Raw genomic sequence first — 26,086 nt, forward strand, 5'->3', positions numbered from 1 at the left:
GATTAAAACCGCACAGCAGTTAATTGAGCCATTACTTTAATTAATCGCTGGAATTCGTAATAAATTCACAGCCATACGGTTGACACGTTTATGTTTAGTGCGAAATTCCGTACAAAATTAATATGAATTTTCGATATTAAGTTGAACAAGTCTTGATGAACAAGTTGAATACATTTGCTTGAATATTTGCTCACTCAGCCCTTTCGGTTTCCTTGCTATTTTCCGACTTTTTTCGGTTTCTTTCACTGCCACTCGTCGAGTTTTTCATTCATGGCCGTCTGGCATTGGAAAACATCGTTAGAGCAACAAGAAAAACAACATAAATGAGACGAGCAATATATCAATCTATTTATTTTGGCAGCTCGCATCGCTTGCCGTTTCTTGCGCTTCTTTCAGGCCAAAAAGCGCTTTGGATTTTGATTTTCTGCTGCTAGTTTCGAGAGCATTTTCCCACAGCAGCTACTACAGAATCTTTCGAATTTAGAACATCCGCACATGAGAACACATGTTTCTCCGCTCCGACTGTAAACAAAAAGTGTTCGGCATTCGCTTTTTTGAACCTTGGCATACACTCTATAAAAATCTGAATCCAAAACAATGAATATCTCACTAGAAACTCAAAAGAAATTGTGAAAAATCATCTAGAGTTGCTGTTTTATATCTCAACATTGAAGATATCAAAACTAATGCAAACATAAATCATAAATAATACATTTTAAATGTAAATATTGATTCTGGCCAAGTGCTCACAAATCAAATTTCCCTCAATGAAAACCAAATAAACAAGTTTCGCAGAAAATAAATGATTGTGATTAATGACTCATTTCAATCTTTGAAAATATTTAGCATTACCAAGCGGAATCAGTTAATTCCGGTTAATAAATTGTGTGCATTATTCTTTCAAATATTCACCTACCAAAAAGTTTTGCTGTGAAAAAGCAATCTTTTTATATGCTTTTCTTCCATTTGCGAGTGGCAAATATGGAAATCGCAAACAGATTTTTATCTGTCGCTGTCTGTGTGTGTGTGTGTGTGTGTGTAGCCGGTGGAAAACAAACAAAGACAACGAGAGTGCCGATTTCAATTCCAGTCGTTCCAGCTTTTCCGCTTTTCCGGCTGCTTGCACCCAACTTGTTGCTATCGCAACTCTTCAGTGGCAAAGTGGGCATCCCATTGTACTGTTGATGTTGAGCACTTTACATGATTTCTTTCAATAAATTACAACACAAGATGATATAAATGAATAAATTAATAACAAAAAACCAAACAAGACGAATTGTGAATCCATACCATAATTTTTCAACACTCAGAAATTTACTTTTTAAGATAAAATGAAACGCACAAAGTGAACAACTGTTAACCAACCAAATCCCACCGATTAAAAAAAAAGTGCTTAAAATTAAGACATATCGCTGGGAAAATTTTGGACACTAGTACACTGTGAAAAATGATCGACTGGGTGTCGATAGTGCGACATTCGAGGCGCCGCTTTTCGAATTATGTTGGCTCGCGGTCGCCGGTGCGAATGCGTCGACGTCGACGTCAATTGACGGCGCCGCCTCCCCAACAACAACAGCAGCAACAGTACCACCAACAACAGGATCAACATCAATCCAGGGAGCGCCAGAAAAAGGATAAGGAAAGAGAAAAGGAGAAGGAAAGCGAGAAGGACAATGAATCGGGGGGTGGTATCGGTTCGCGATATGCCTGCTGTTGTGCCAACGTAAGTGGGGGAAGGTAGCGCCGAATCCTATCGATATACAAAAAGCGATTTACGATATTTACATATATCGATTTTTATGAACAGCCAATGTGCACAGGTAGGACTTTATAATATATAAGTTGGCGGAATGGTCTTATCAAGAGAAATGGCTAGGAATGTGGCAATTAAGAATAACATCGATATCGAACGCTTGTTCGATAAACTGAACGATTATTTTGATATTCTTACTGATCGCTCTTCATTTGGGTTTCTTTCGCAGAATCAGCGCATGCGCATCGAATCGGACACGGAAAATGCCAAGGAGCCAATTGCTGAGCAGCAGCAAAAGCAGCAGCAGGCGCAGCAGCGCAGTTCCCGCTCCCCGCAGCAGCAGAATCCGCAGCAGCAGGGATCCAAATCCAGGAGCGGGTCCCAGACTGTAAGTTCCTGCAATTTAATGATATGCGCCAACAGCCTCAGCTGAAAATTAGCCACAGATACAGATACAGTCACTCACACAGACATACCCAAACGCACACCAGCGCAAGCGAGTCCTCGTGAGCCTCCATCCACATCAGCACCAACATCCACATCAACATCAAAGCCAAATTCAACACCAATACCATTACCAACTTCGCCATAACAACGGCATTCAAGCCAAAATGCTTAAGCGCGCCTTTGAGTCCACGTAGTTTTCCCCGCCATTTTCCCGGCGTGGAAAAGTCCTCGAGGGCAGAGCAAGCAGCTCGCGGAAAAGCCAAGGAGGTGGAAAACAGCTGGCTTTGTAATTAGCCCCCCTGCTCAAAGAATTCATTAGTTCGCAGTTTCGAGGCTGCTCCCATTTGCACTTCATTTGGGGTCTTCACAAATGAATCAAACAAATTAATTAATTTTCCGGAGGCTTTGATTAAATTGCTCAACATTTTACTCATTTAACTCATAAGGTTGAAAATTTCGTTATTGCTACATTTTGTTTGTGAACATTGATTAGTTAAAAAACGATGCAACGACAGTTTATCTCTTAAAGTTTATCGCTAAGTTAAGCTAAATTTAAACCGTCTTCTTCATATTGTTTAATATATGAGGAGACCAAAATGAGGACAAAGATAGCCACCTTCCACTAACATTCCGTATGATAAATACATTGCTCTAGTTTTTCGTTTGGAATCGAGTCAAAGACCGGATTAAGTGCCATATTCAGACAACAGATGGAATTTGAATTCGATTTTTCAAGTTGCATGTTACACTGCAACCGCATTTTCAGCTTAATTATTCATGTGGCACGGAACGTGGGCGGCAACGCCCACAATTTTAAATCGCCAATGGTGAGGCCAGTGTAATTGGGAGCACGCCAGTGTATTTATCCGCCTTTCTGCCCATTTTCCTGCCTTTATAACGAATCGTTACTTACTTAAGACGCTTAAGGCGCTCGGCCTTCTCGCTTTTGTGGGCCAAGCGTCGCCCATTTCCGTTTCCGGTGCGCTGTTGTTGTTGCTCGTTGTAGCTAAACTGGCCAGAAGGGAAATGTACATATAGCAACGAGAACGGGAAAACTGCCAACGGGCGTAACACATTTTCTTTATATTAAAGCTAACGATGTTTATACTAAGTTTTTAGTGCACGATTTTGTTTGATTAGTGTTTACCAGCGAATAAGGTACTTTGTAAAAGACATTAAATCAAGCTTATATATATAATTTTAGCTTAAGTTTCGTGCATGTTTTGGTTATGATTAATGTTTTAAGTTGCCAAATTAAATTTGATTTTGATTTAAGAAACATACCATGTGAACCCCATTTAAAAAATATACATACATTTTGCGCTTCTAATTTGACTTGTTTGTTCGTTTTTATTGCCTTGATGATTTATGGTTTGTATTGATTTTTATTTTAAGTTTTGAATATGATTATTTCTGCAGGCTGAAAATTTAATATTTTAAAAACTGTTATATTTTCGGAATGCTTAGCGTTGACACAAACCATTTTTACAAAACAAAAATCGGAATGCCATTATCGCTTCTGCTTTTTTAATAATGATTACAAGATTGATTCGATTGCCAGAATGCGCACCATAATAACAGTTGTTCATATTTTAAAAACAACTTTAAAAATTTATAATTAAGTGTATAGATAACTAGTATTTTTTGGTATAACTGAACGATCACTATGTGGTCACTCTGTTGACAATCGATAGGCCGAGCTAGCTGCAAAAATCGATTCTAATAGTTGGGTGTGTTGTTTTCGTCGCGTTCGGTTGCTCGCTTTATTTTTTGTTTGTTTATTTTGTTTTGTGCAATGGAAATGTGAATACAAGTAATTAAAAACGAGTGAATTGTTTATGAGTCATTGGCATTGCAATACAGTCGGCGGTGACATATTACCGGAGTGTGGGAAAGGGAGCGAGCATTGCCAGCGCAAGCGATAACGATAGCCCGCCGCCTATCGATCGACACGGAGGGGGAAAAATGCCAGCAAAACAAGGAGACAGAGAGAGAGAGTGTGAGAGAATTTAAGTCGGTATACCGAAAAAAAACTCGCTCTCCCTCTCTCGCACACTCTGTGTGCGTACGTACGTGCGTGTGTGTGTGTGCGTGCTCCGTGTGTTGTGTTTGTTGTTTCGGTGGCGGCGGTGGCAGCGGCCTCTTTTCAGTTTCCCGATCGCTAAAACACAAACAACACGCTCGTGCGTGCGATTTAAATATATAGATGTTTCAAAAGTCAACCTCTCTGTTCGCAATTGTGTGCATTTTCGTTTGTCTAGTGCAAAAAGTTGGATAATCACAGGCGGCAAATAAAATAGTAACGAATCGAGTTCAAGAAGAAGAAGAAGAGAAGAGGAAGCAGAGGCAGCAGCGCCGGCATTTGTCCGTGTGTTGTTGTTGTTGTTTGTGCGCGGCTGTAACTTTAACCCTCGAACGCCATAAGAATAAAAAACCAAGTATAACAATAAGTTATAAAATCAATTAAACAAAAGCCGCTGCGATATGACAACGAGGAAAAAGAAGCGCGACGGCGGCGGCAGCGGCGGCGGATTCATCAAGAAAGTTTCGTCGCTCTTCAATCTGGATTCGGTAAAAATCGGTCTTACTATATCCATTATCATTTCTACACACATATACAAATAGTATGTATGTATGTAGATATATAGCCAGCAAGCAAAATATCTGTCGGATATATGTAGAAAAAGCTGGGCATCTGCGTTCTATACATATAGTGCGCGATGATTCCATGGTTTATGGTACCCTCTACGCGTCGTGGGGTATGCTGAATTCGTTGAGGAGTATGTAACAGGTGGAAGAATATATATATATATTTGATCAGGATCACTAGCCAAGTAAATCTGACCGAAAAGCTGTTTTATATCTCAATTTATCTAGAGCTTCACTATCTGAGTAAAAGGTATCTAATAGTCGCGAGACTATATAGCGACTATAGTGTTCATTCTTGTTTTCAAATCAAATTCGCAGTCGGACTGAAAGCTAGCCGATTTTCCTCCATTCAATAGCGATACACAAGTGTTCGGACAGCTGTGGGCACGCTTTTAGTGGCAAATTTACTTCAATTACTTCCGTTTGGATTTGTTTACGCCTCGTGCATTTTAGTATTTGTTTACGCAGCTTCCATGATTTGTTTACCATTTAAGAATGGTTTTAATTTATGTGCAAATTGTATAAAAGTTGTAAATTCAATTGTGCAAAAAGTTCTTTATAACGACTATATTATTCCTATTGGTTGGTATTTACATTTTTTTTACGCAACTTTGAGTAAGTTCTATATTTTTGCCCACCACTGTGCGCACACTCACACAGTTATGTGCGTTGTCAACATTTTAGCGTCTTTGCATTGCCTTCGCAGAAAAAAAAGTACAAGAAAGAAAAGACTTTCCTTCGTCTCTTTCTAATGCTCCGATCAACGGTTCTTCTCTTGTTGGATTTGTTATTGTTCTCACCACTCTTGTTGTTGTTGTTGCTGCTGCTGCTGCCCTTAATATTCCGCACAGGCGTACTTGTTGTTGTTGTCCCCAATTCGATGTTCCATCTCGCTCGCCGTTTTATTTTCGTAAATTCTACCACCCACAAAAACAAAGGAATTTACAGTGGAAACTGGCTAAATAAGAAGGCTGCATAGGTTGGAAAAAGAAATTCCAGAGTAGCGCAAGTTTAATCACAGATCATTTGATCTTTTCTAACTGTTATTATAAATAAGACTATTTTCCCGAATATGCACTTTTAAATCAAAGGTGGTTTTCCCTGTGCATCCAGTATATACAGTTGCGGTAACAATAATAGCACCAAAAGCACATTTCGTGTTTGCCCCATCGTTTCTCTATTTTCTGACATTTTTTCAAAATTTTTTCCACTAATCTTAAATACTACAATGATTTTCAATTGAAATAATAAAATTGGTAACAGATCTAATGGATATTTTAAAAATAATTGGTAAAACAAAGAAAAACCTCCAAATTTAGGCGGTAACAAAAATAGCACTGTTTCTCGTATTTTGCTAAAACTAACTAAAAAAATAAAATAAGAGTTAAACAAATGGATTATATCTTAAGAACTATGTTTAAAGAATCTTAATATTTGGTTGCGTGGCCATTGTAGGCAATGACAGCTGCGCATCCTCTTGGCATGGAGTCCACCAAGTCCTGGTACCGTTTTTGAGGAATTTTGCTCCATGAATCCTTGATCCTCGATCCCCCATGAATCCAAAGTTTCTCGTTATGGTTGGGCTTGGCTTCAGAAACCTTTTTTTCATGACCGCACAAAGTTTTTCGATTGGATTCAAGTCGGGTGACTGATCATTACTCGGATCGATTTCTGCTCAAACCACTTTCGACCCTTCTTCCTCGTGTGTTTTGGGTCGTTATCCTGTTGAAATGTCCAAAAAAACGGCATTTCATCCTCGGCATATAGCGCCATCACATTTTCCAGGATATCTGTGTAAATGTGCTGATCCATGATGCCTTGAATCATATGAATCGGATCTACTCCATAGTATGAAAAGCACGCCCATACCATGATGTTTGATCCCCAGTGCATTACCGTCTTAAAGGTGAAGCGAGGATTATTTTCAGTTCGTGGTGGACGCCGAACATAAGACCGAGAGCCTTTCCAACCAAAAAACCCAATTTTGCTCTCATCTGACCACAAATTGTGGCGCCACTTCTCCACAGGCCAGTCCTTGCGTATCTTGGCATATTCGATTCGCTTTGCCACATGCTTCACAGTCAAAAGCGGGACTTTTCTGGGACTGCACACATTATGGTTGTTTTGTCTTAAGTGTTTCCGAACTTTTTCCACGTTTGCAGCTGTCTGAAGCTCCTTCTTTAGTTCCGTCACCGGCTTAAAAGGCTCCTTCTTGCTTTGCCGAACCAAGCGCTTGATCTCCACATTGGACATAGAGGGCTTTCTTCCACGTTTTTCGTTATTTTCGACGAACAGCAGTGCGTTGCGGATCACATTGTTTGAAAAACAAAAAAAACCGTCTCATTTTAGCGTAGGTTTTACCTTCACAGATCATGTTTTTAATCAAATTCCTTATTTCGACGGTAAAATGCTTTCCGCGACCCATAACTAGAGAATTTTTGGTCTTCTTTTGAAAAAAATTCAATTAAAACCTTTAATGCAACTCCTTTTTTCAAAATATGTCGAAAAAAAAACCAAAGCAATCACTCCTATTAATTTTATTTAGCAAAAACGTGGTCAGTGCTATTTTTGTTACCGCCTCATTTAGCGCCCTTTTGCAGAAAGTGCCCAAAAACAAAAAGAACCGTTACATTGAGAGAGTCAAAATTTCTTGCTTAAAGAGACAACATATGGTACTTATTATTCATGCAATCAGACTTGAAAAAAAAAAAACATTCAATACCTTTTTTTAGGAAATCAACTTTCAACCTGCAGTAGTGCTATTATTTTAACCGCAGCTGTATATATCTCACCCGATTTTTCCGCAAAAACTTATAAACACATCACGCGTCTGTCGGCAATAACAACAACAGCAACAACAACAAATGGACGCGAAGGACAAGTTTACATATTGAACCATAATTTTAGTACCACCCACCGCTCCCCGTGTGGCCGGAATAATACAATATTGGAATATGGCTTTGGATTTCCGTTTCGGTTTCGTTTCCCTCGCAGGTGTTTCGACCACGATCCGTTGTCACGTCCGATCGCATACAGTAAACCCCTGGGCATTTTGCCAACATTTCTATACTCGATTTGATCAATGAAGTGCAACGCAGCTTGACGCATTCAAATTTCCCACTGGCCGTGGATTATTTGCGGATTATTAATCAGCTATGTATGTACATATACATACATATATGGTTATGCTATAATCTTTGCTTTTATGTGGCATAGGTATCACTGGTCTATACTATTTTATGGCCATATCCATATATAGATTTGACTTCTTTCCACGGATTCTCACGCATTTCTCCTGTGACTCATGTTTGTTTATCGTTAGCAATTGGGTCTCTGGTTTTTCTGTCTTTATGATCTGTTTGCTGCTAACTAAAAATACTGCAAATTATGAGCTATACATTTTTATGATCACATGCATATTTAAAATGTGTTCTTATTTTTTGGCATTGCAGTAATCCGCCCTGAACATGTCTAGGTACTATTAACTATTATTCCCATTATTCCGTTTAGGCCTTGAAAAGCTCGTTTAGAATTTTCCACTAGTGCATTGCATTGCCTATTAGATTTCATTTTACCACTTTGCATGCAACGCGAGTAATCGAATAGGCACTTAAATAGACTATAATTTAATGATTCATTTGATTTAAGCGTTTGTGCTTACGACACTATGGCATCTCTATTCCTTAAGTAACGAAATTCCATGTGCAGTTGGAATTCTTCTGCGGTTTTCTTACAATGGCTTAAGAATTTTATCGTCTGCGGTTCGGTTTTCCGCATTTTCAGTGTGCTTGTGGTCCCAAGCATATGTTTATCATAGATAAGATAAGCGCTCCATATAGTATGTGATATGATTTGGCTTTAGTGCCAGCTACTAATTTCAAGGGTGTGCAACTTTACAAAAAAAAACAAGGCCTACGAAAAAAAAGTGTAGAAGTAGGAGAAAAAAACCGATTGTAGCTCGTTGGCCCCGTTAATATAGCGTGCTGTTGTTGAGGTTTTTTTTCTTTGGGTTTTTTGTAGATTTTTTTTTTGTTTTTTGCTTGGAGCTTAGTTGGCTCAAAGTCTTGTGTGTGTGTTTGTCCCAACACGCCCATGGCGCCCCCTCCCCGCCGCATTCCTACCCCACCGAATTAAGTGAGTTCCGATTGTTAACTTTATGATGTAATTTTTCTTCTTTTATAATTCTTTTTGGGTTGGAAAAAGTGTAACCAGAGTTGTCAGCGGAAGCAGAAGCGGCACGAACCTGTTAGCCCAAGTGGCAGCGTACAGTGCTTGCCCGCTAATGGGTTTCTCGCAGATGTAACACGTCTTTAGCTGTAATTACAGACATTAAGCTACATGAAATGTGAATGGGTTAGCGTTAATCTGTCGGCATTTTATGTTCCCTTCAGTTACACATATGAGTTCTAAAGAGATTTTTCAACTATTTTACATATGTTTAATCTTATCATAATTGTTAAATGTAATCAGAAGCGAAAGAAATCGCCTTTAGCGACGCACCACTGTAGCTGCAGCACGAAGTATCCTCCAGCGATTAACCCAAAGAGCATATATTAATATTTTTAGCCCGCCTGCTTAGGCTCCCTAGGCGTATACTTGACTTGACCCACTCCCAGGGTTAATTGGCAATTTTTCGCTAGACAAGAGCGTCCGATATGGGAATTTATGGGTGGGGCTGCGGCGGGTTAAGTGGGTGGAGGAGGCTTGGAGCGACGCCCACTTTTGCAGTGCATAATGTACAGCTTCTTGGGGTTAATGTTGCTGTCGTCGCCGCTTGATGAATTCATTTACACTGGCCTGCTAATCAATTGAACTCGTTTAACGATGCCGCAACCCCCTCCCCCCGCCCCTTAACCCACTAAGATCGCTGCGAGTTGTGCAAGCTGTGGTTTTTGTTGCCATTTTTAGCGCACAGTTGTTGCTTTTCATCCATTTGTTGTTTGTTTTTTTATTATTTTTTGGTCGCCTGTTAATTGCAACGAGAGTTTTGGCTGCACGGCCCAGTTAATTCAAGAGATATTTCGAGACTCCAATGCCATTGACACCGATTCGCCGCCATCTCCGGCGAGGGTGCGGCCGTGGGGGCTTTGTAGGGTTAATACCGTATGCTAATGAGTCACCGAACCAATTGGGCATCCTCTCTAAACGTTTCTCTTTCACTTTCATCACCTTCTACAGCTCCATAAGGCATCGTCCACAAAGGTAAGCCACACAACAGACGGATCCAAAACGAGATTAGAACCTTAACCCACCTGTTGCCATTGTCGAATTCAACTTCATATATAAGACTTTCCTTCGTCTCTTTCTAATGCTCCGATCAACGGTTCTTCTCTTGTTGGATTTGTTATTGTTCTCACCACTCTTGTTGTTGTTGTTGCTGCTGCTGCTGCCCTTAATATTCCGCACAGGCGTACTTGTTGTTGTTGTCCCCAATTCGATGTTCCATCTCGCTCGCTCTTCTAATTTTTGACAGAAACCGTTTTATTTTCGTAAATTCTACCACCCACAAAAACAAAGGAATTTACAGTGGAAACTGGCTAAATAAGAAGGCTGCATAGGTTGGAAAAATAAATTCCAGAGTAGAGCAAGTTTAATAGCAGATCAGACTCCATAGCAGGCAGGCAGACTCCAGGCAGGCAGGCAGACTCCAATGCCATTGACACCGATTCGCCGCCATCTCCGGCGAGGGTGCGGCCGTGGGGGCTTTGTAGGGTTAATACCGTATGCTAATGAGTCACCGAACCAATTGGGCATCCTCTCTAAACGTTTCTCTTTCACTTTCATCACCTTCTACAGCTCCATAAGGCATCGTCCACAAAGGTAAGCCACACAACAGACGGATCCAAAACGAGATTAGAACCTTAACCCACCTGTTGCCATTGTCGAATTCAACTTCATATTGCAAAAATATTAAGATAGTTAAAAGTTTTAGGTGGTTTTGCGTAAATGTATATACGATTTCATTTAAAAGATCCCATGTCTATAAATAGATAATCATCATATATGTATTTCCTCCCAACTTCATGCAATATGTAGTAAAATCGAAAATGGAAACGGGCCAAAAAATCAACGTTGTTTGTCGTCGTCTTAACTGCATTTGCATTCAATTGTGTGATCGTCGTGTGTTTCGTCTCCGTTCATGTTGTTTTATGTATTCGCCGCCTAACTGAATTATCCATGCAATGACATCACAAGTCGCTGAAAAGCTGCGAAGCGCATATTCTTGAAATTAGCTCGAAAGAATGTTTTTCGGGGCGTATTTCTAGATATTTCGAGCAATAACCAAGCAATTTACAACTGAAACAAGTGAATCACATGCTGCATTTGTTTTAAAGAAAGTGACTTAACGAAGCACAGTATGTAAATATGTAATTAACAATTTGTGTATTTAACTTGGGTGCAATGGGTACTCAAAAAATGCATACCTATTACCCACCCAACTATGTAAGATCATATGTATACAGTCTTGGAAAAAGTTCGATACGATCAAGATTTTATTATGAAATAACTTAAACAATGGGTTACATTCATAAATTCCATAAATGTTTGGAGCGTAAATCAACTTTCATATGATTATTTTATGCATAAACATAAAACATTTTTGATATTTGTGTTATTCATGTATGTACTCGCATAATAAAAACAGCTTTCATTACATTTCATCATTACCACACAAAACACTCACTCACCCCGCATTGTTCAAACTATGTATTCCTTGTGTAATGATTTCCAAGCAACTAATCCTTTTTATGAACCATTTTAATGACCCTCGATCTCCTCCAGGTGAATGGCGATGATAGCTGGTTATACGAGGACATTCAGCTGGAGCGCGGCAACTCCGGATTGGGCTTCTCCATTGCCGGCGGTACGGATAATCCGCACATCGGCACCGACACCTCCATCTACATCACCAAGCTCATTTCCGGCGGAGCAGCTGCCGCCGATGGACGGCTGAGCATCAACGACATCATCGTATCGGTGAACGATGTGTCCGTGGTGGATGTGCCACATGCCTCCGCCGTGGATGCCCTCAAGAAGGCGGGCAATGTCGTTAAGCTGCATGTGAAGCGAAAACGTGGAACGGCCACCACCCCGGCAGCGGGATCGGCGGCAGGAGATGCCCGGGATAGTGCGGCCAGCGGACCGAAGGTCATCGAAATCGATCTGGTCAAGGGCGGCAAGGGTCTGGGCTTCTCCATTGCCGGCGGCATTGGTAACCAGCACATCCCCGGCGACAATGGCATCTATGTGACCAAGTTGATGGACGGCGGAGCAGCGCAGGTGGACGGACGTCTGTCCATCGGAGATAAGCTGATTGCAGTGCGCACCAACGGGGTAGGTTCATTCCCTTTTGCTTGCTAGCAACCAATTTGATAACTGTATATCCTTCCGACAGAGCGAGAAGAACCTGGAGAACGTAACGCACGAACTGGCGGTGGCCACGTTGAAGTCGATCACCGACAAGGTGACGCTGATCATTGGAAAGACACAGCACCTGACCACCAGTGCGTCCGGCGGCGGAGGAGGAGGCCTTTCATCCGGACAACAATTGTCGCAGTCCCAATCGCAGTTGGCCACCAGCCAGAGCCAGAGTCAGGTGCATCAGCAGCAGCATGCGACGCCGATGGTCAATTCGCAGTCGACAGGTGCGCTAAATAGTATGGGACAGACGGTTGTCGATTCACCACAAGCAGCCGCAGCAGCAGCAGCAAATGCATCTGCATCTGCATCAGTCATTGCAAGCAACAACACAATCAGCAACACCACAGTCACCACAGTCACGGCCACGGCCACAGCCAGCAACAGTAGCAGCAAGTTGCCGCCGTCGCTTGGCGCTAACAGCAGCATTAGCATTAGCAATAGCAATAGCAATAGCAACAGCAATAATATCAACAACATTAATAGCATCAACAACAACAACAGTAGCAGCAGCAGCAGCACGACGGCAACTGTTGCAGCAGCAACACCAACAGCAGCAGCAGCAGCAGCATCATCTCCACCCGCCAACTCCTTCTATAACAATGCTTCCATGCCCGCCCTGCCTGTCGAATCCAATCAAACAAACAACCGATCCCAATCACCCCAGCCGCGCCGTAAGCGATTCATTTGTTTATTATTTAACCGATATTCTGTTGTAACTAATTTATGCTCATCAATGTCCCGGTCGAGTGTGTTTATCGGAGGTCCTGCGATCTCCTTGCATAAATGCACTTGTGCTGGGCCCTCATCTCTGGTCTTTGTTTCCTTTCTTTTGCTTCTATAACATTTTATTTGATATGATTTATGATTTATGATTGCTATTGTTTGACTATCTAATTTGAACAGTTGCTCTCACTTTGCATTTGTGTATCTTTTCCTATTAATACTTTTTGAATTCATGCCCTGAGAAATTGTATCTTTATTTATCTGTGTTTAATTGCCAATTCGTTTTTGCATCTGAATTGTTAAACTATTTTGTGCATTTGTTTTGGAACCGCTCGAGTGCATTTATGGAATCTATGGTCTAATAAAGGCACTTGAAGCGAGTCCAATTCCTTACTCTCCAATCATCCCAATCCTTGCTCCTTCGTATATATGCTCCAATACCAATATTACCCTCCTCTTCCGGCCAAAAATATCTACTGCTATTGCTGCTGTGCCACGTTGATTTGAGGCTCTAGAAAAGATGGCTTTCATTTTCACACGCTGGAAGCTGCTCTCCCGCCTTCCCCTGTAGTCTCCTCCACCGCCATGCTGTTGATTTGAACATCCCGCCCTCCAAAGTTGCGCCTAGTGTTCTAGAGTTGTGTTCTGGATCAGACCATTATAGTCTGATCAAGCGATCTTTGTGTTGATTTGTTGTGCTGTATATTAAGGTGATATTAAGCGGTATTGGTGTGCCTGGGATCTCGTGTATGCCTGTGTATAGTGTGTGTTTGTGTTGTGGCGGGGATAACAAGTGCAATCTTCAGTTTCCGTTCTGTTGTCTTCCGTTTCTGTTTCCGTTGGCCTCAGTTTTTGTCGCAGTCTTTTACTTTAAACAGTTTCTTTCTCTTTCTCGTCGGTGCCAGCTGTCTCTGTCCCTTTTGCGTTTGTCTCTCTCTGTCTGGACAATTCTGGACGCGCTGAAACCGCAAGAAAGCATTCTATTTCTCAAGGCATTATTAACCGCTCTATATCTATCTCTCTCTATCTCTGTCTCTGTCTCCCTCTTTATCTATCTGTCTGTCTCTGTCATTTCTTAATAATAATAATAATAATAACAATAACTCCCATTCAATGTGCAACAAAAACGACCGATAAACCTAAACCAAAATCAAAAATTTCTGATAACAACCTAGAGCCCGGCTCGCGATACGCCTCTACAAATGTCCTAGCCGCCGTTCCACCAGGAACTCCACGCGCAGTCAGCACCGAGGATATAACCAGGTGAGTGGCTCGATCACTTTTCTGTACACACCGATATTTAATAACTCCATTTCACAGAGAACCGCGCACCATCACCATCCAGAAGGGACCGCAGGGCCTGGGCTTCAACATTGTTGGCGGCGAGGATGGCCAGGGTATCTATGTGTCCTTCATCCTGGCCGGCGGTCCAGCGGATCTCGGCTCGGAGCTGAAGCGTGGCGACCAGCTGCTCAGCGTGAACAATGTCAACCTAACGCACGCCACCCACGAAGAGGCAGCCCAGGCGCTCAAGGTGAGTCAAAGTGAAATTTCATCTGAATTCAATCGAAATCGAACAATTAATGAAATATTATTATTATTATTTCAGACTTCTGGCGGTGTGGTGACCCTGTTGGCGCAGTACCGCCCAGAGGAGTACAATCGCTTCGAGGCACGCATCCAAGAGTTGAAACAACAGGCTGCCCTCGGTGCCGGCGGATCGGGAACGCTGCTGCGCACCACGCAGAAGCGATCGCTATATGTGCGCGCCCTGTTCGACTACGATCCGAATCGGGATGATGGATTGCCCTCGCGAGGATTGCCCTTCAAGCACGGCGATATCCTGCACGTGACCAATGCCTCCGACGACGAATGGTGGCAGGCACGACGAGTTCTCGGCGACAACGAGGACGAACAAATCGGTATTGTACCATCGAAAAGGCGTTGGGAGCGCAAAATGCGAGCTAGGGACCGCAGCGTTAAGTTCCAGGGACATGCGGCAGCTAATAATAATCTGGATAAGGTGAGTGGTGTCATATTTACAATGTTATCTTATTAACCATTCGTATTTGCCATCTCACAGCAATCGACATTGGATCGAAAGAAAAAGAATTTCACATTCTCGCGCAAATTTCCGTTTATGAAGAGTCGCGATGAGAAGAATGAAGATGGCAGCGACCAAGAGCGTAAGTAGACCAAGTCAAGGGAAGCCAGCAGTCCGACTCTGTCTCACAGTCTCAATCGTTCGCTCTTCCTTCGGAGATGGCCAATAATGGGAGAACATCAAGCAACTCAAACTCAAGGCGTTTTTTGGTTTAGTCCTAGGCTTAAGGCTCAAAGACTTTCTCTACTGAATTTCTGTCTGAATGAGAGTGTGTGCTTTTGGGCGGGTGTTTGATTGACTTGTGTTTGTGTCTGTTCTGCTTACGGAGATAAGGAGATATATAAATGTCGTTGAAACATCTATCGCGAGATCACCTAAAACTCACTGTCAAAGTCCTTCTCCTGTTCTTTTTTTTTTCTATCCAATGGTGATTTCTCATAGTTAAGTCTTTCATGCCGTAATATACATATGTTTTTAAGTTAATCATCCTACGTGTACGTATCATAAGATTCAGAAAACTCGTTAGGTACTTTGTAACTTGTGGGCATGAAAGTATGCAAATTTTCTTTACACACAGGAAACATTTGATAAGAATAGTCATCAAAAGCTTAAAGTTCTTCCTGTCCCATTTCGTTGTGTTTTATCTCCTGAGTTGAAGTTTTTAATTTATTAAAATAAATTAGATAAATGTTTCGTTTGATGTTTCTGGTTGAAAAGACTTACCCATTGACCCAACCGATTTTTTATTGTTTTGTTTTATGCATTTTATATGATTTACATTACTGTTTATTTTCATATGTTTTCCCCACCGAAATCCGTGATGTCCAAACACTCATTCTACCCACATTTACCAAATTCTGGATGAACCGATCGGATCCATCGACGAACCGACGAATCAACCACACTGAAACATAAACATACTCACACATTTCCTGTCCCATTCGATATGCTTGGATGTTGGATGTTGTATTATTTTGTGTGTGCCCCGATCCCGAACTATATGTTTAGCCAATGGAGTTGTGAGCAGCACCAGCGAGATTGACATCAATAATGTCAACAACAACCAGTCGAATGAACCGCAACGTAAGTGCCAACCATGTCATGTGAAAGGGTTTCCAAACAGAGCCGAAGCTGGCGGTATAAATGTCGAGATGTATCCGCTTGTAAATGTATTCAGGTGTCAGGGCTTCTCAGATGGTCTAGTCTTGGTTAACAATCACACACACACACACATAAACAACACCTTGTATACGAACACACCCATACACATATTAGATAGTAAGCTATAGTCACACGATCTTACTAACAGTTAGTCCTCGCGGGGAGTTATATAGCTCATGGCCATCTATCGTGTATATAGTCTTGGATTAAGCTAAAGATAATCGTAACTGTATCTGTATCCGAAGAGTGTTCTTCAGCGGCAGGGTTGCACGTTTTACATCCACGTACATCTTACGATACATCATCCACAGCCCATCGAGATGAAACCAAGTTGATTTCGTTCTTTAGTTCATTTAAAAAGCTTTTCCTCCCGCAACTCTCTACTGACAGTACATTTATCTTCTTATCGCTCTTCTCTCTATCAAAAAAAATATACAACCTTAAATTTCTGAGTCCAGCTGCTTTCATCAAATATCTACATCACTACGAATTTAAACAGTTTTTGAAAAACCAGCAACAACCTTAAACTTCTTGCCATCCTGTTCCTATTATAATACATACAGAAGAAGAAGGAACATTTTGATGGTTGTTAAAACTTACAAAAATCTTGAATGGTTCTTACATACATTTTTTATTTGCATATAAAACATAAAGCTTACACTTCTAAGCTAATCAATTAATGGTATTCGATGCAATAAGTTCCACTCAAGATCACATTTTTAACCAATTATAATAATATATAATGTTGTGTCTACTCAAATGAACCGATTTCAACCGCTGTTCTGTTTTAAACTGACCAAACATATCTCTTTCGATTTCTTCTCTTCTGTTTTCTCTCTTTTCTCTTCCCTTTCGGTTTCTCGTTTGTTTTCTCTTCGTTTTCTAGCCTTTATGCTTTGCTACACACAAGACGATGCCAATGCTGAAGGAGGTACGTACTCGATCAGATCAATTTACCAACATATCTACTTATACATAACAATCTATCTATATATCTGAGTCAATCCACTGAACATAAAAAAAGACGTAACATACATTTAACCATGCTAACTTTCGATTTTCATACATAGAAATGCATTTGCTGTACGAACTAACACAGTTTCAGCAGAAACACATGCGAATAACCACTTACCTGCATATATACATACATAACATACCTATTTACATACATGCATACATCAAAACATCACACGTGATTACTGTTCCTTGATTTTTCGTTGGTTCCGTTAGAGATTTTGGTTTTCAGCGCTTTTTATTTGCATATATACATCTGTACATCACATGTATCTGGCGATCTCTACTCGTACATCACTCTCTATCGCTATAAATACATGCCAAGATTCTCTAAATATATTTAGCCCATTATCTTCCATATATATAACCGCTCCGCAAGACTATTGCGGAATAAATGAATCGCCCAAATGTAACTTTCAAAAGAACTCTATCATATGCATGTAAATGTCCATTAAATGTACACTAAATGTATAAAGGAATTAAAAAAAGGAAGTACATATGTTAAATCGGAAGTACGTCTGATTTGCATAGGATATCTGAATCTGAATCTGGCCCTCGACACAAAAGGAAGACCAAACATCGAACCTTCTTACAATCCCACGATGATCTTCCAGGGAAAGGATCTCTGTTTTGTAGGGGTTTCTGTTCGTCTTTTAAGTTAATACTTTGGATCCCCCTGGTTGTTCACATTGCATAGTGTGTACATACATATACGGACATGCAGACAGAAATCAAACTATATACCATTTCGATCTCAACTTGCTGTTCTATTATTATGCGCTTGTATCAATCACACGTCGTGTTTCAATGTTGCCACACTCGATGCGATATATACTGTACATATAAATGTAACTGGAATGGCGTACTTGATGTGAATACAGAACAGATCATCATACAGATACACCACCCAGATACAGACAACCGAAGTAAAGATTTCCTTGGACAATTCTCAGTTCGGAATGCACACGAATTAACCACACTCGTACACAGGAGAGGAACTCGCAACTAAGAACCCAAACTCAAATCTCTCATTTACCTTTTCGAGTTCCATTTTTTTTTTTTTTTAGTTCTCAGTCAGTCACAGACAGACAGTACAAGACATGAGTAAATGGTGATTTCGATTTCGATTTGTTGTTAATCCTTTGGTATTTTTGTTCTTCTTTTACATTTAACCCCTGTGTCTGTGAACTACTTTGAATTCTTGTGTTGTTTGCCTACTACTCAACTACTACCAACCAACCAACCAACCAACAACTACAACTACTTCAACAACAACGACAACAACATCTACTACCGTTCGAATCTACTACTATTCTACTACTATATCTACTACCGATTTATAACTGTGCGTAAAACGCAAACGCAACGTCACTCCATCTCTCTCGCTCTCTGTTTCCCTGTTTCTAAATATATATCGAACTATATATTTCGATGGAACTACACCGAAACTACACACAAATCCTTAATTTGTAAACCTCTGTTTAACTCACAATATTTTCTCTTGTTCTAAATACACACAATCCCATACCACACATATCAATATCGCTCTATATATAAATATTTAACTTCTCAAATCAATCAAACAAAACGAACAACAAAAAATTGAAACCAACAATATGACCACCGATATATATATCTCTGTATACATATATATTTGTTATAACCATGCGCTCACGAACTGCGACAACAACCAACTACTAAATTCTTCTAAAACTACGCTATCATCGCTATCGACTAATCACTGCTCAGGCGAGATTATCTACAGGGTGGAGTTACCCGATATGGAGCAGATAACTCTGATCTACTTGGAGAATAATGATGCTGACTATCGTAAGTCGAGCATCTGAACAACCAACAATCACAAAAAATAAAAATCAAAACAACCACAAGAATCAACAGCAAAAAAAAAAAATAGCAACAAGTCTCTTCTCTTTTTGTAATACTAGTGAAAAATACAACAAAGCTTATGTTTTCTTCTACTTAAAAAGAAACGAAAGAATGAAAGTTAAATATTTAGTTATGAATACAAAGAAACCAAATTTTTGCAAAATCTATTCCTCTTGTTTATATTTTTCGTTCTTTCTTTGATTTCTGCCTATCTCTTGCTTTGTCTCTCACTCAAGCTGTCTCACTCCATCACTCTCTATCTGTTTCTTTCTCTGCTATATATCTATCCATCTCTATGGCGCTTTGTTCCAAGAGAATCTATTTGAATAATAACCATCTGCAAAGGCTTTTAGTAGATTTGGTTTTTCTTCCTTTCATTAAATTCATTTCGTGTATCGGAGTATTAACCTTTAAGCCAAAAACTCCAATCTTGCTAGTTGAACAATTGTTTTTATATTATTTGAAACCATATGCTGCATACAAACTGTCTTCAATTCAATTTAAGTGAATTTTCAAGCCCATCCATAAAACTTCCTCGGACACATCGTGTTTTGTTAATATTAGATCTTATGGTTTCTTTATAAGTTCTTCAACTGTTGTGAATTGTTGATAGTTGCGTAGAATCGAATGATGATAGCAAATTATGTGAACCCACCAGAATCACACAACTGACACTTCCACACCCCCTATCGTTTGCCTATTTCTCTTGTTATTTTTTTCCTTGGTTGCCACATTGCGTAGCATCACCCGAGCAGTAACAGAAGTTAACCCATGGATGTGGAAAATATCCGATCCCCACCCGAATGAGCTGAGCCTAGAGTACACTTTCTCCTTCTGCCTGGATAGTTGTTTGTCCCAGTCCCCTTCTTAGTTAGCCCAAAAACACACCCACTCACCTCGTCGACACACGTCTCTCTATATATGCAGGTATATAGAGTTCTAGACCGATTCAAATTCAGTTGGTTTGTTGATGTTTTCATGTAATGCTTGTATAGTGTGTCGTGTCTTTTGCATGTGCCACCCCAACCGAATCACCGCAAAATCAGAGTTTTTGTTTGAAAGAATTCAATCAGATTTAAAACCGCTCCCCCGAAAACCTTTCGTCTTAGAGTTCAGAGATAATTGTGAATTTTAATTGCGGGTTAAGATGAAACCCAAACACAAACCCAACCAGAAGTGAAACTGAAATAAAGGAATTGTACAAATCGAGGGAGTTTTATTTGGCTTAATCGATCAGTTGTTAATCCAACCCGTAGCGCTCAACGTTCGTGTCTCTGTAAATGAGTCCCAAAGTGTGTTGATCTGTGAGTTCTGCAAGGCGTCAAGTGAGTAAATCCCATAACCCACCACCTGGTCAAGGAGAAGTGCGACTGCGTTCCCAAAAACCCCTCAGCAGCCAAAAGATATGTGAAAACCCATGCCTCCTGGGTTCAACCAAAGACAAGTTAATCACCTAAGCTAGTTCTAATGATCTAAACATAATTATACCACTCTCACTCTCAACAATCGACACACAGATTTTGATTTCATGTTGTCCAATGTTTTTGTGTGCCATGTGTGTAACATCATGATGTCATGTATGTAGTATGTAACCATGTAAGACAAGTCTGTTAACTGTTTGCTCGTAGATCGCCTGCTCTATGTACTACTATTTATCATGATTATCATTTCTATATCCTATATATGTATACGACCCAAGACATACATAAGTGTAGTAGCTTTGATTACCATTCCACATTTTGCATTTACATTTGGATTTGTTTTCGATTGATTTCGACACTACGTTTCACATCATTTTATTGTACCTTTAAGTTTTAAGTGACTCCTTCTTAGGAAACCCGATTGAACATTGAACATTATTTCCTTCGAATGTTTCCTCTGCTCGATTTTTAAGTTATCCACCAAGCACAGTGAATGCTTGATAAGTAAAAAAGTATAACTTGACAAGTATTGACTGATTTTGTACTCTCTTATTTTGCCAATTCATTCCGGAAAATATTATCAATTGAAATTTTGTTGTACATTTTTGTGTGCGAGAGCTTTATTTTTAACAAACCTAATTTAGAGATACAAATTTTTCCAATAAACCCTTAAATTTCGTAGAAAGCAACTGCCAACTAGCTGAAATTAACCATAGTATACACATTTAATTCTAATCCTAACTGACATGCCTTGATCTTTACGGATCTCTTTGAATATTAACTTCCAATTGCAATATAGACCGATTTAGAAGTTTGTTTGTAGACTCCCCGATACCCAAGATATATTTGTCCCAAAGAAATTCCCACCTTCCATTCCCCCTCCGATTCCCGTTCATTTAGAACACTTTGCGATGATGTAGAGAACCTGCACGTCAAGGTCCTAATCCAATTGCTTACCTCACTTTCCAGCTTCCGAGGAGAACGTGTTGTCCTACGAGGCCGTACAGCGTTTGTCCATCAACTACACGCGTCCGGTGATTATTCTGGGACCCCTGAAGGATCGCATCAACGATGACCTTATATCAGAGTATCCCGACAAGTTCGGCTCCTGTGTGCCACGTAAGTAGTGCATTATGTGCATTATGACTTTTCATGATGCCCCCAAATACAGCGATATTTTAACCAAGTGCAACATATGCTTCTTTCCATTTAGACACCACCCGACCCAAGCGGGAGTACGAGGTGGATGGTAGGGACTACCACTTTGTATCGTCTCGCGAGCAAATGGAGCGGGATATCCAGAACCATCTGTTCATCGAGGCGGGACAGTATAACGACAATCTGTATGGCACATCGGTGGCCAGCGTGCGCGAAGTGGCAGAGAAGGGCAAACACTGCATCCTGGACGTGTCCGGGAACGCCATCAAGCGACTCCAAGTGGCCCAGCTGTATCCCGTCGCCGTGTTCATCAAGCCCAAGTCGGTGGATTCAGTGATGTAGGTTTTCCGCATGCCCAGCGACTAAAGATTTCCCATGTTAATGGTTTTGTTTTCACAGGGAAATGAATCGTCGCATGACGGAGGAGCAGGCCAAGAAGACTTACGAGCGGGCGATTAAAATGGAGCAGGAATTCGGCGAATACTTTACGGGTATGATCAAGATAATATAGAAACATCTTATAGATATGATATCTTATGATTATTCTTTTATTTGCCACCGAACTACAGGCGTTGTCCAGGGCGATACCATCGAGGAGATCTACAGCAAAGTGAAATCGATGATTTGGTCCCAGTCGGGACCAACCATTTGGGTACCTTCCAAGGAATCTCTATGACCAACAGCCACCACAACTTGGACACTGCCGCCTCGAGTTCGATGTCGACCGGTCTCGAGAACAACAATAGGAGCAACAGCAGCAGCAACAAATCAGCAGCCGCAGCAGAAGACGCCGCACTGATGATGCATCACAGTAACAACAGATACTAATACAACTACAACAACAAGAACAACAACAACAACAACAGCAACCACAGCAGCAGCCACAGCGACAACAACACTGACAACGACAGAAAACGGAAATGAAAACGGATACGGAAACGTAACCATGGACCTGAACTAACCAACTTGACCACAGACAGAACAAATTTATAACGACGCAGCCGCAGCAGCCAACTTAATGTAGCAAATTGTCCAAAGCAATTTTTTTTGGATGCACTCATTGATGTACGATTAGTAGATTAGGTGAACGTACATCCACCAGCTAGACGATGATGAAAATGAGCGAACATCAGAGCAAAGCATTTGGCATTTGGCATATGGCATATGGCATATGAGATGAGATATGGGTGTTCAAACTGTAGCGGACAAAGGTGTATAGTTTTTAGTTAGAACAAAGTTGGATATAAACAAAAGAAGCGAAATATAATATAATATATATATATATAAACATATATATATATATATATATATATATATATATATATATGTATACATACACACCACATATATAGACTAAGATCCGATTATAAAAGCATAGAGACGAGCGAAGATGAGGGCTTTCAGGAGTTCGTTAAGCGCTAGAGTGTTGTTTGTTTATGTTGATGTTTATATACGAGAGCCAAGAGTTATAGCGAGTTAGTTATGTTGACGATAATGTGTTTTTTTGATATATATTGACCTATATGAATATGTAAACATGCAGGCGCAGGCACAGGCACCCCACCCATGCACACCGATGTTTTGCCGGTGATAGTGATGTTGAGGCACAAGTGCATTGCATTGCATGGTGGTTAACTTTAAGTACGACAATGTTTAGTAGCTGACTACGAATAATGACGACGATGACGGGACGCAGATGCAGATGCGGATGTGAATGCGAATGCGAACGGTTGCGGATCTAGCGGAAAGTCAGACAATGACGATAACGATTTACGATTACGATCTAATGATAATGATAAATATATATATATTGATGAATATTGACGCTAATAACGATGGAGAAGATGAAAAACGTTGGTGCATTTGTTGTTAGATGTATGTAATTTTTCCCACTCGCCTTTGCCTAAAAGCAACACAAAATTTAAACAAACAAGAACGATATATAAAACGGATAAAAATTAAATCAATAAACATGCGTATGATAAACACTAGTAACTAGCGGAAAAGTTGCATATAGAACCACGGACATTCATTCACACATCCACTTACTATACTATATCTGTACCATTTAGCCCATAGTCCGCAGAAGATCGTCGAAACAAAGTCATTTTACTATATAAAAACAAAACATCCGCATAATAATGTAAACTACGACAGCAATCGATTGGAAAAGGAGAAATTGAATTTGTTGTCGCGTTGATTTAAACCTATATAATGAGTAAAATATTGTATATTTAACAATCTATAAAACAAATATAGTATGTAGATAATACACACATACACACAAACACACAAACCCATAAATAACACACACACACACACATGGACTACCGTTGCGGTCAAATTTTATACACACCAGACAAATCGAATTGCAAAAGCAAATAAATAAATAATTAAGGAAGTGACGATGGAGAAGCAGAGCTGGAGATGAGATCAACTCAAACTAGATAACTATACATATATTTGCTGATTAATTTATGTAAACCAATATACGATTTATAGCCAACGCACAGAAAATGAAAAACAAAAAAACCAACACATACGAAATTTGTTCGAAAAAAATTTAGCTAAATTCAAGTTGAGTGTTAACATTATAATTCATACGAATATGCATATATTTTATTTTTTTTAACTCTCCATCTCTATTGCTCGCTATCTTACGAACTACTTAAAACATTTTTTTTTTAATTACATTTTTTTGTATATTGCAAAAACGTCGACGACGCCACAGCAGCAGCAGCTATGGATATTATTTCAAAAATATATACATATAACTATTATACGAATAAAGAGAAAACAAATTCATTATAATTTTCACAATGTATGCGCCGAGAGCATTGTTATATTTAATAAACAACCTAAAACAAAAAGGACAAACAATGGAAAACAAAATAAAAACTATGCGAATAATTTCCACTCTAAACAAAGCAAAAGAAAACAAAACAAGCAAAAAAAAAAAACGAAGAAGCTGAGGAACTCTAAGTGTAATAAACTAATTAAAAATCGAACTTCTTAATCAATTTGATACATCCAACTAGCATACGGAAAGCATTGCATTAACTAACATTAAACGATGTGCAGAGGAGTTAACTATAGATAACCGCTTAAACAGGGTGACTATTCGTAGCAAGTGATTTTTTTTCGCTCAAACAAAAATATTTAAATCACTGGTTAAGGCCCATTTTCCATGTGGTTCTTCCGAAAGCGAGGCCCCCAGTGAACGAAAAACCTATACCAAATTCAAATCACTTTTCCAACTAGCCTTAGATTTTACTAACAAACATGAAACCCTCGAGAACTAACTATCAAGCAATTATCAACTAGATAAAGAAAATATATATTTAAATTAGAGGCCCCAGGAGCGGCTGAGAAGGGCGACTTTCTTTTCTCAAAAAAAAAAAAAAAAAGAAAACCCAAAAATAAGTATGATACAAAATGTATAACCCTTTCGTCCCAGATGATATATATATATATATATATATATATGTATGTATATCCTATCCACCACACACACGCGCGCGCATACAAAGCATGGGAAAGCGTTTCATCAAAATTGTGCCTTTTCTTTTTGTTGTTGTTGTTGTCGAATCGAATCGAATTTCGATGAAAATATACACACACATAGACACATGTACGGGCAGCTTTCGTATGGTTTCCGCTCACACTTATGTACATCCCGTTTACATCACATTTACATCCTGACCCACTGCCACCCCCCATGGAAACAAAAAACAAGGAAATCGTTTTTTGCTAGTCATACCAACCATGAAAAACTAGGAAAAAGGAGAAAAAGAAGAAGGAATCTTTAGCCTTAGCGATCAGTAAAGAAAGTAAATCAAATTCAATTTCGTTGAAGTTCGCGAACAGATCGGCAGTAGAGCTATATATGCTATACATATATATATACGATAGTGCTAAAACCAAAACGGAAATCGATGGATAGTAATGAGTTTAAGAATTGGGTTGATACAAAAGAATATATGGGCAAAAACACACAAGTACACCCAACATATGTACAATACTCTCATGTTCATGTGCGAGATACAAAATAAGAGACCCCATTCGGCCTCAAATGCGTTTTCATTATGTGTTATGTCAAATGTAATTTGTTCATCAGCGGATGAAACACTCGCCCACACCCCAAAAACACACTCGAAATAAACCGTAATAAAAATACGTAATCATATGCCTGGCATTTTCATTATTTAGTTATCATGAATTTGATTTTAGATTTTAGCAAATTGACGAGGAGTCTATTCACTTTTTTGTAGCATACTTTTCAGGTTGCAGCTGAATCTCATTGTTTGGCTATTATTTTCATTGTATTATGAAAGTATATAATAAAAT

The 26,086-nt window shown here is 39.8% G+C and overlaps 1 protein-coding gene across 37 annotated transcripts in view; it reads left to right on the top strand.

Annotated features, from left to right (window-relative positions):
- Positions 1-25,925, top strand: part of LOC6725671 (disks large 1 tumor suppressor protein) — a 43,648-nt gene extending 17,723 nt beyond the window's left edge. For 5 of the 37 annotated variants that reach the window (XM_039296439.1, XM_039296438.1, XM_039296440.2 and 2 more), the window contains 15 exons: positions 1,983-2,141; positions 10,028-10,051; positions 11,633-12,184; positions 12,246-12,942; positions 14,170-14,257; positions 14,315-14,528; positions 14,604-15,017; positions 15,078-15,180; positions 16,107-16,181; positions 17,146-17,190; positions 19,023-19,103; positions 21,551-21,700; positions 21,795-22,077; positions 22,139-22,230; positions 22,309-25,925. In XM_039296439.1, the coding sequence (XP_039152373.1) occupies positions 1,983-2,141; positions 10,028-10,051; positions 11,633-12,184; positions 12,246-12,942; positions 14,170-14,257; positions 14,315-14,528; positions 14,604-15,017; positions 15,078-15,180; positions 16,107-16,181; positions 17,146-17,190; positions 19,023-19,103; positions 21,551-21,700; positions 21,795-22,077; positions 22,139-22,230; positions 22,309-22,415 (3,084 nt within the window). In that variant the 3' untranslated portion in view covers positions 22,416-25,925. Of the gene's footprint in view, positions 1-1,401; positions 1,724-1,982; positions 2,142-2,193; positions 4,772-10,027; positions 10,052-10,645; positions 10,670-11,632; positions 12,185-12,245; positions 12,943-14,169; positions 14,258-14,314; positions 14,529-14,603; positions 15,018-15,077; positions 15,181-16,106; positions 16,182-17,145; positions 17,191-19,022; positions 20,366-21,550; positions 21,701-21,794; positions 22,078-22,138; positions 22,231-22,308 lie in introns of those variants that run through there. The other 32 variants (XM_016173739.2, XM_016173740.2, XM_016173722.3 and 29 more) reach the window with 28 other exon arrangements.
- Positions 25,926-26,086: the final 161 nt, after the last annotated feature.

This window comes from Drosophila simulans, chromosome X (genome assembly GCF_016746395.2).
Source record: "Drosophila simulans strain w501 chromosome X, Prin_Dsim_3.1, whole genome shotgun sequence".
Classification (NCBI taxonomy): Eukaryota; Metazoa; Arthropoda; class Insecta; order Diptera; family Drosophilidae; genus Drosophila; species Drosophila simulans.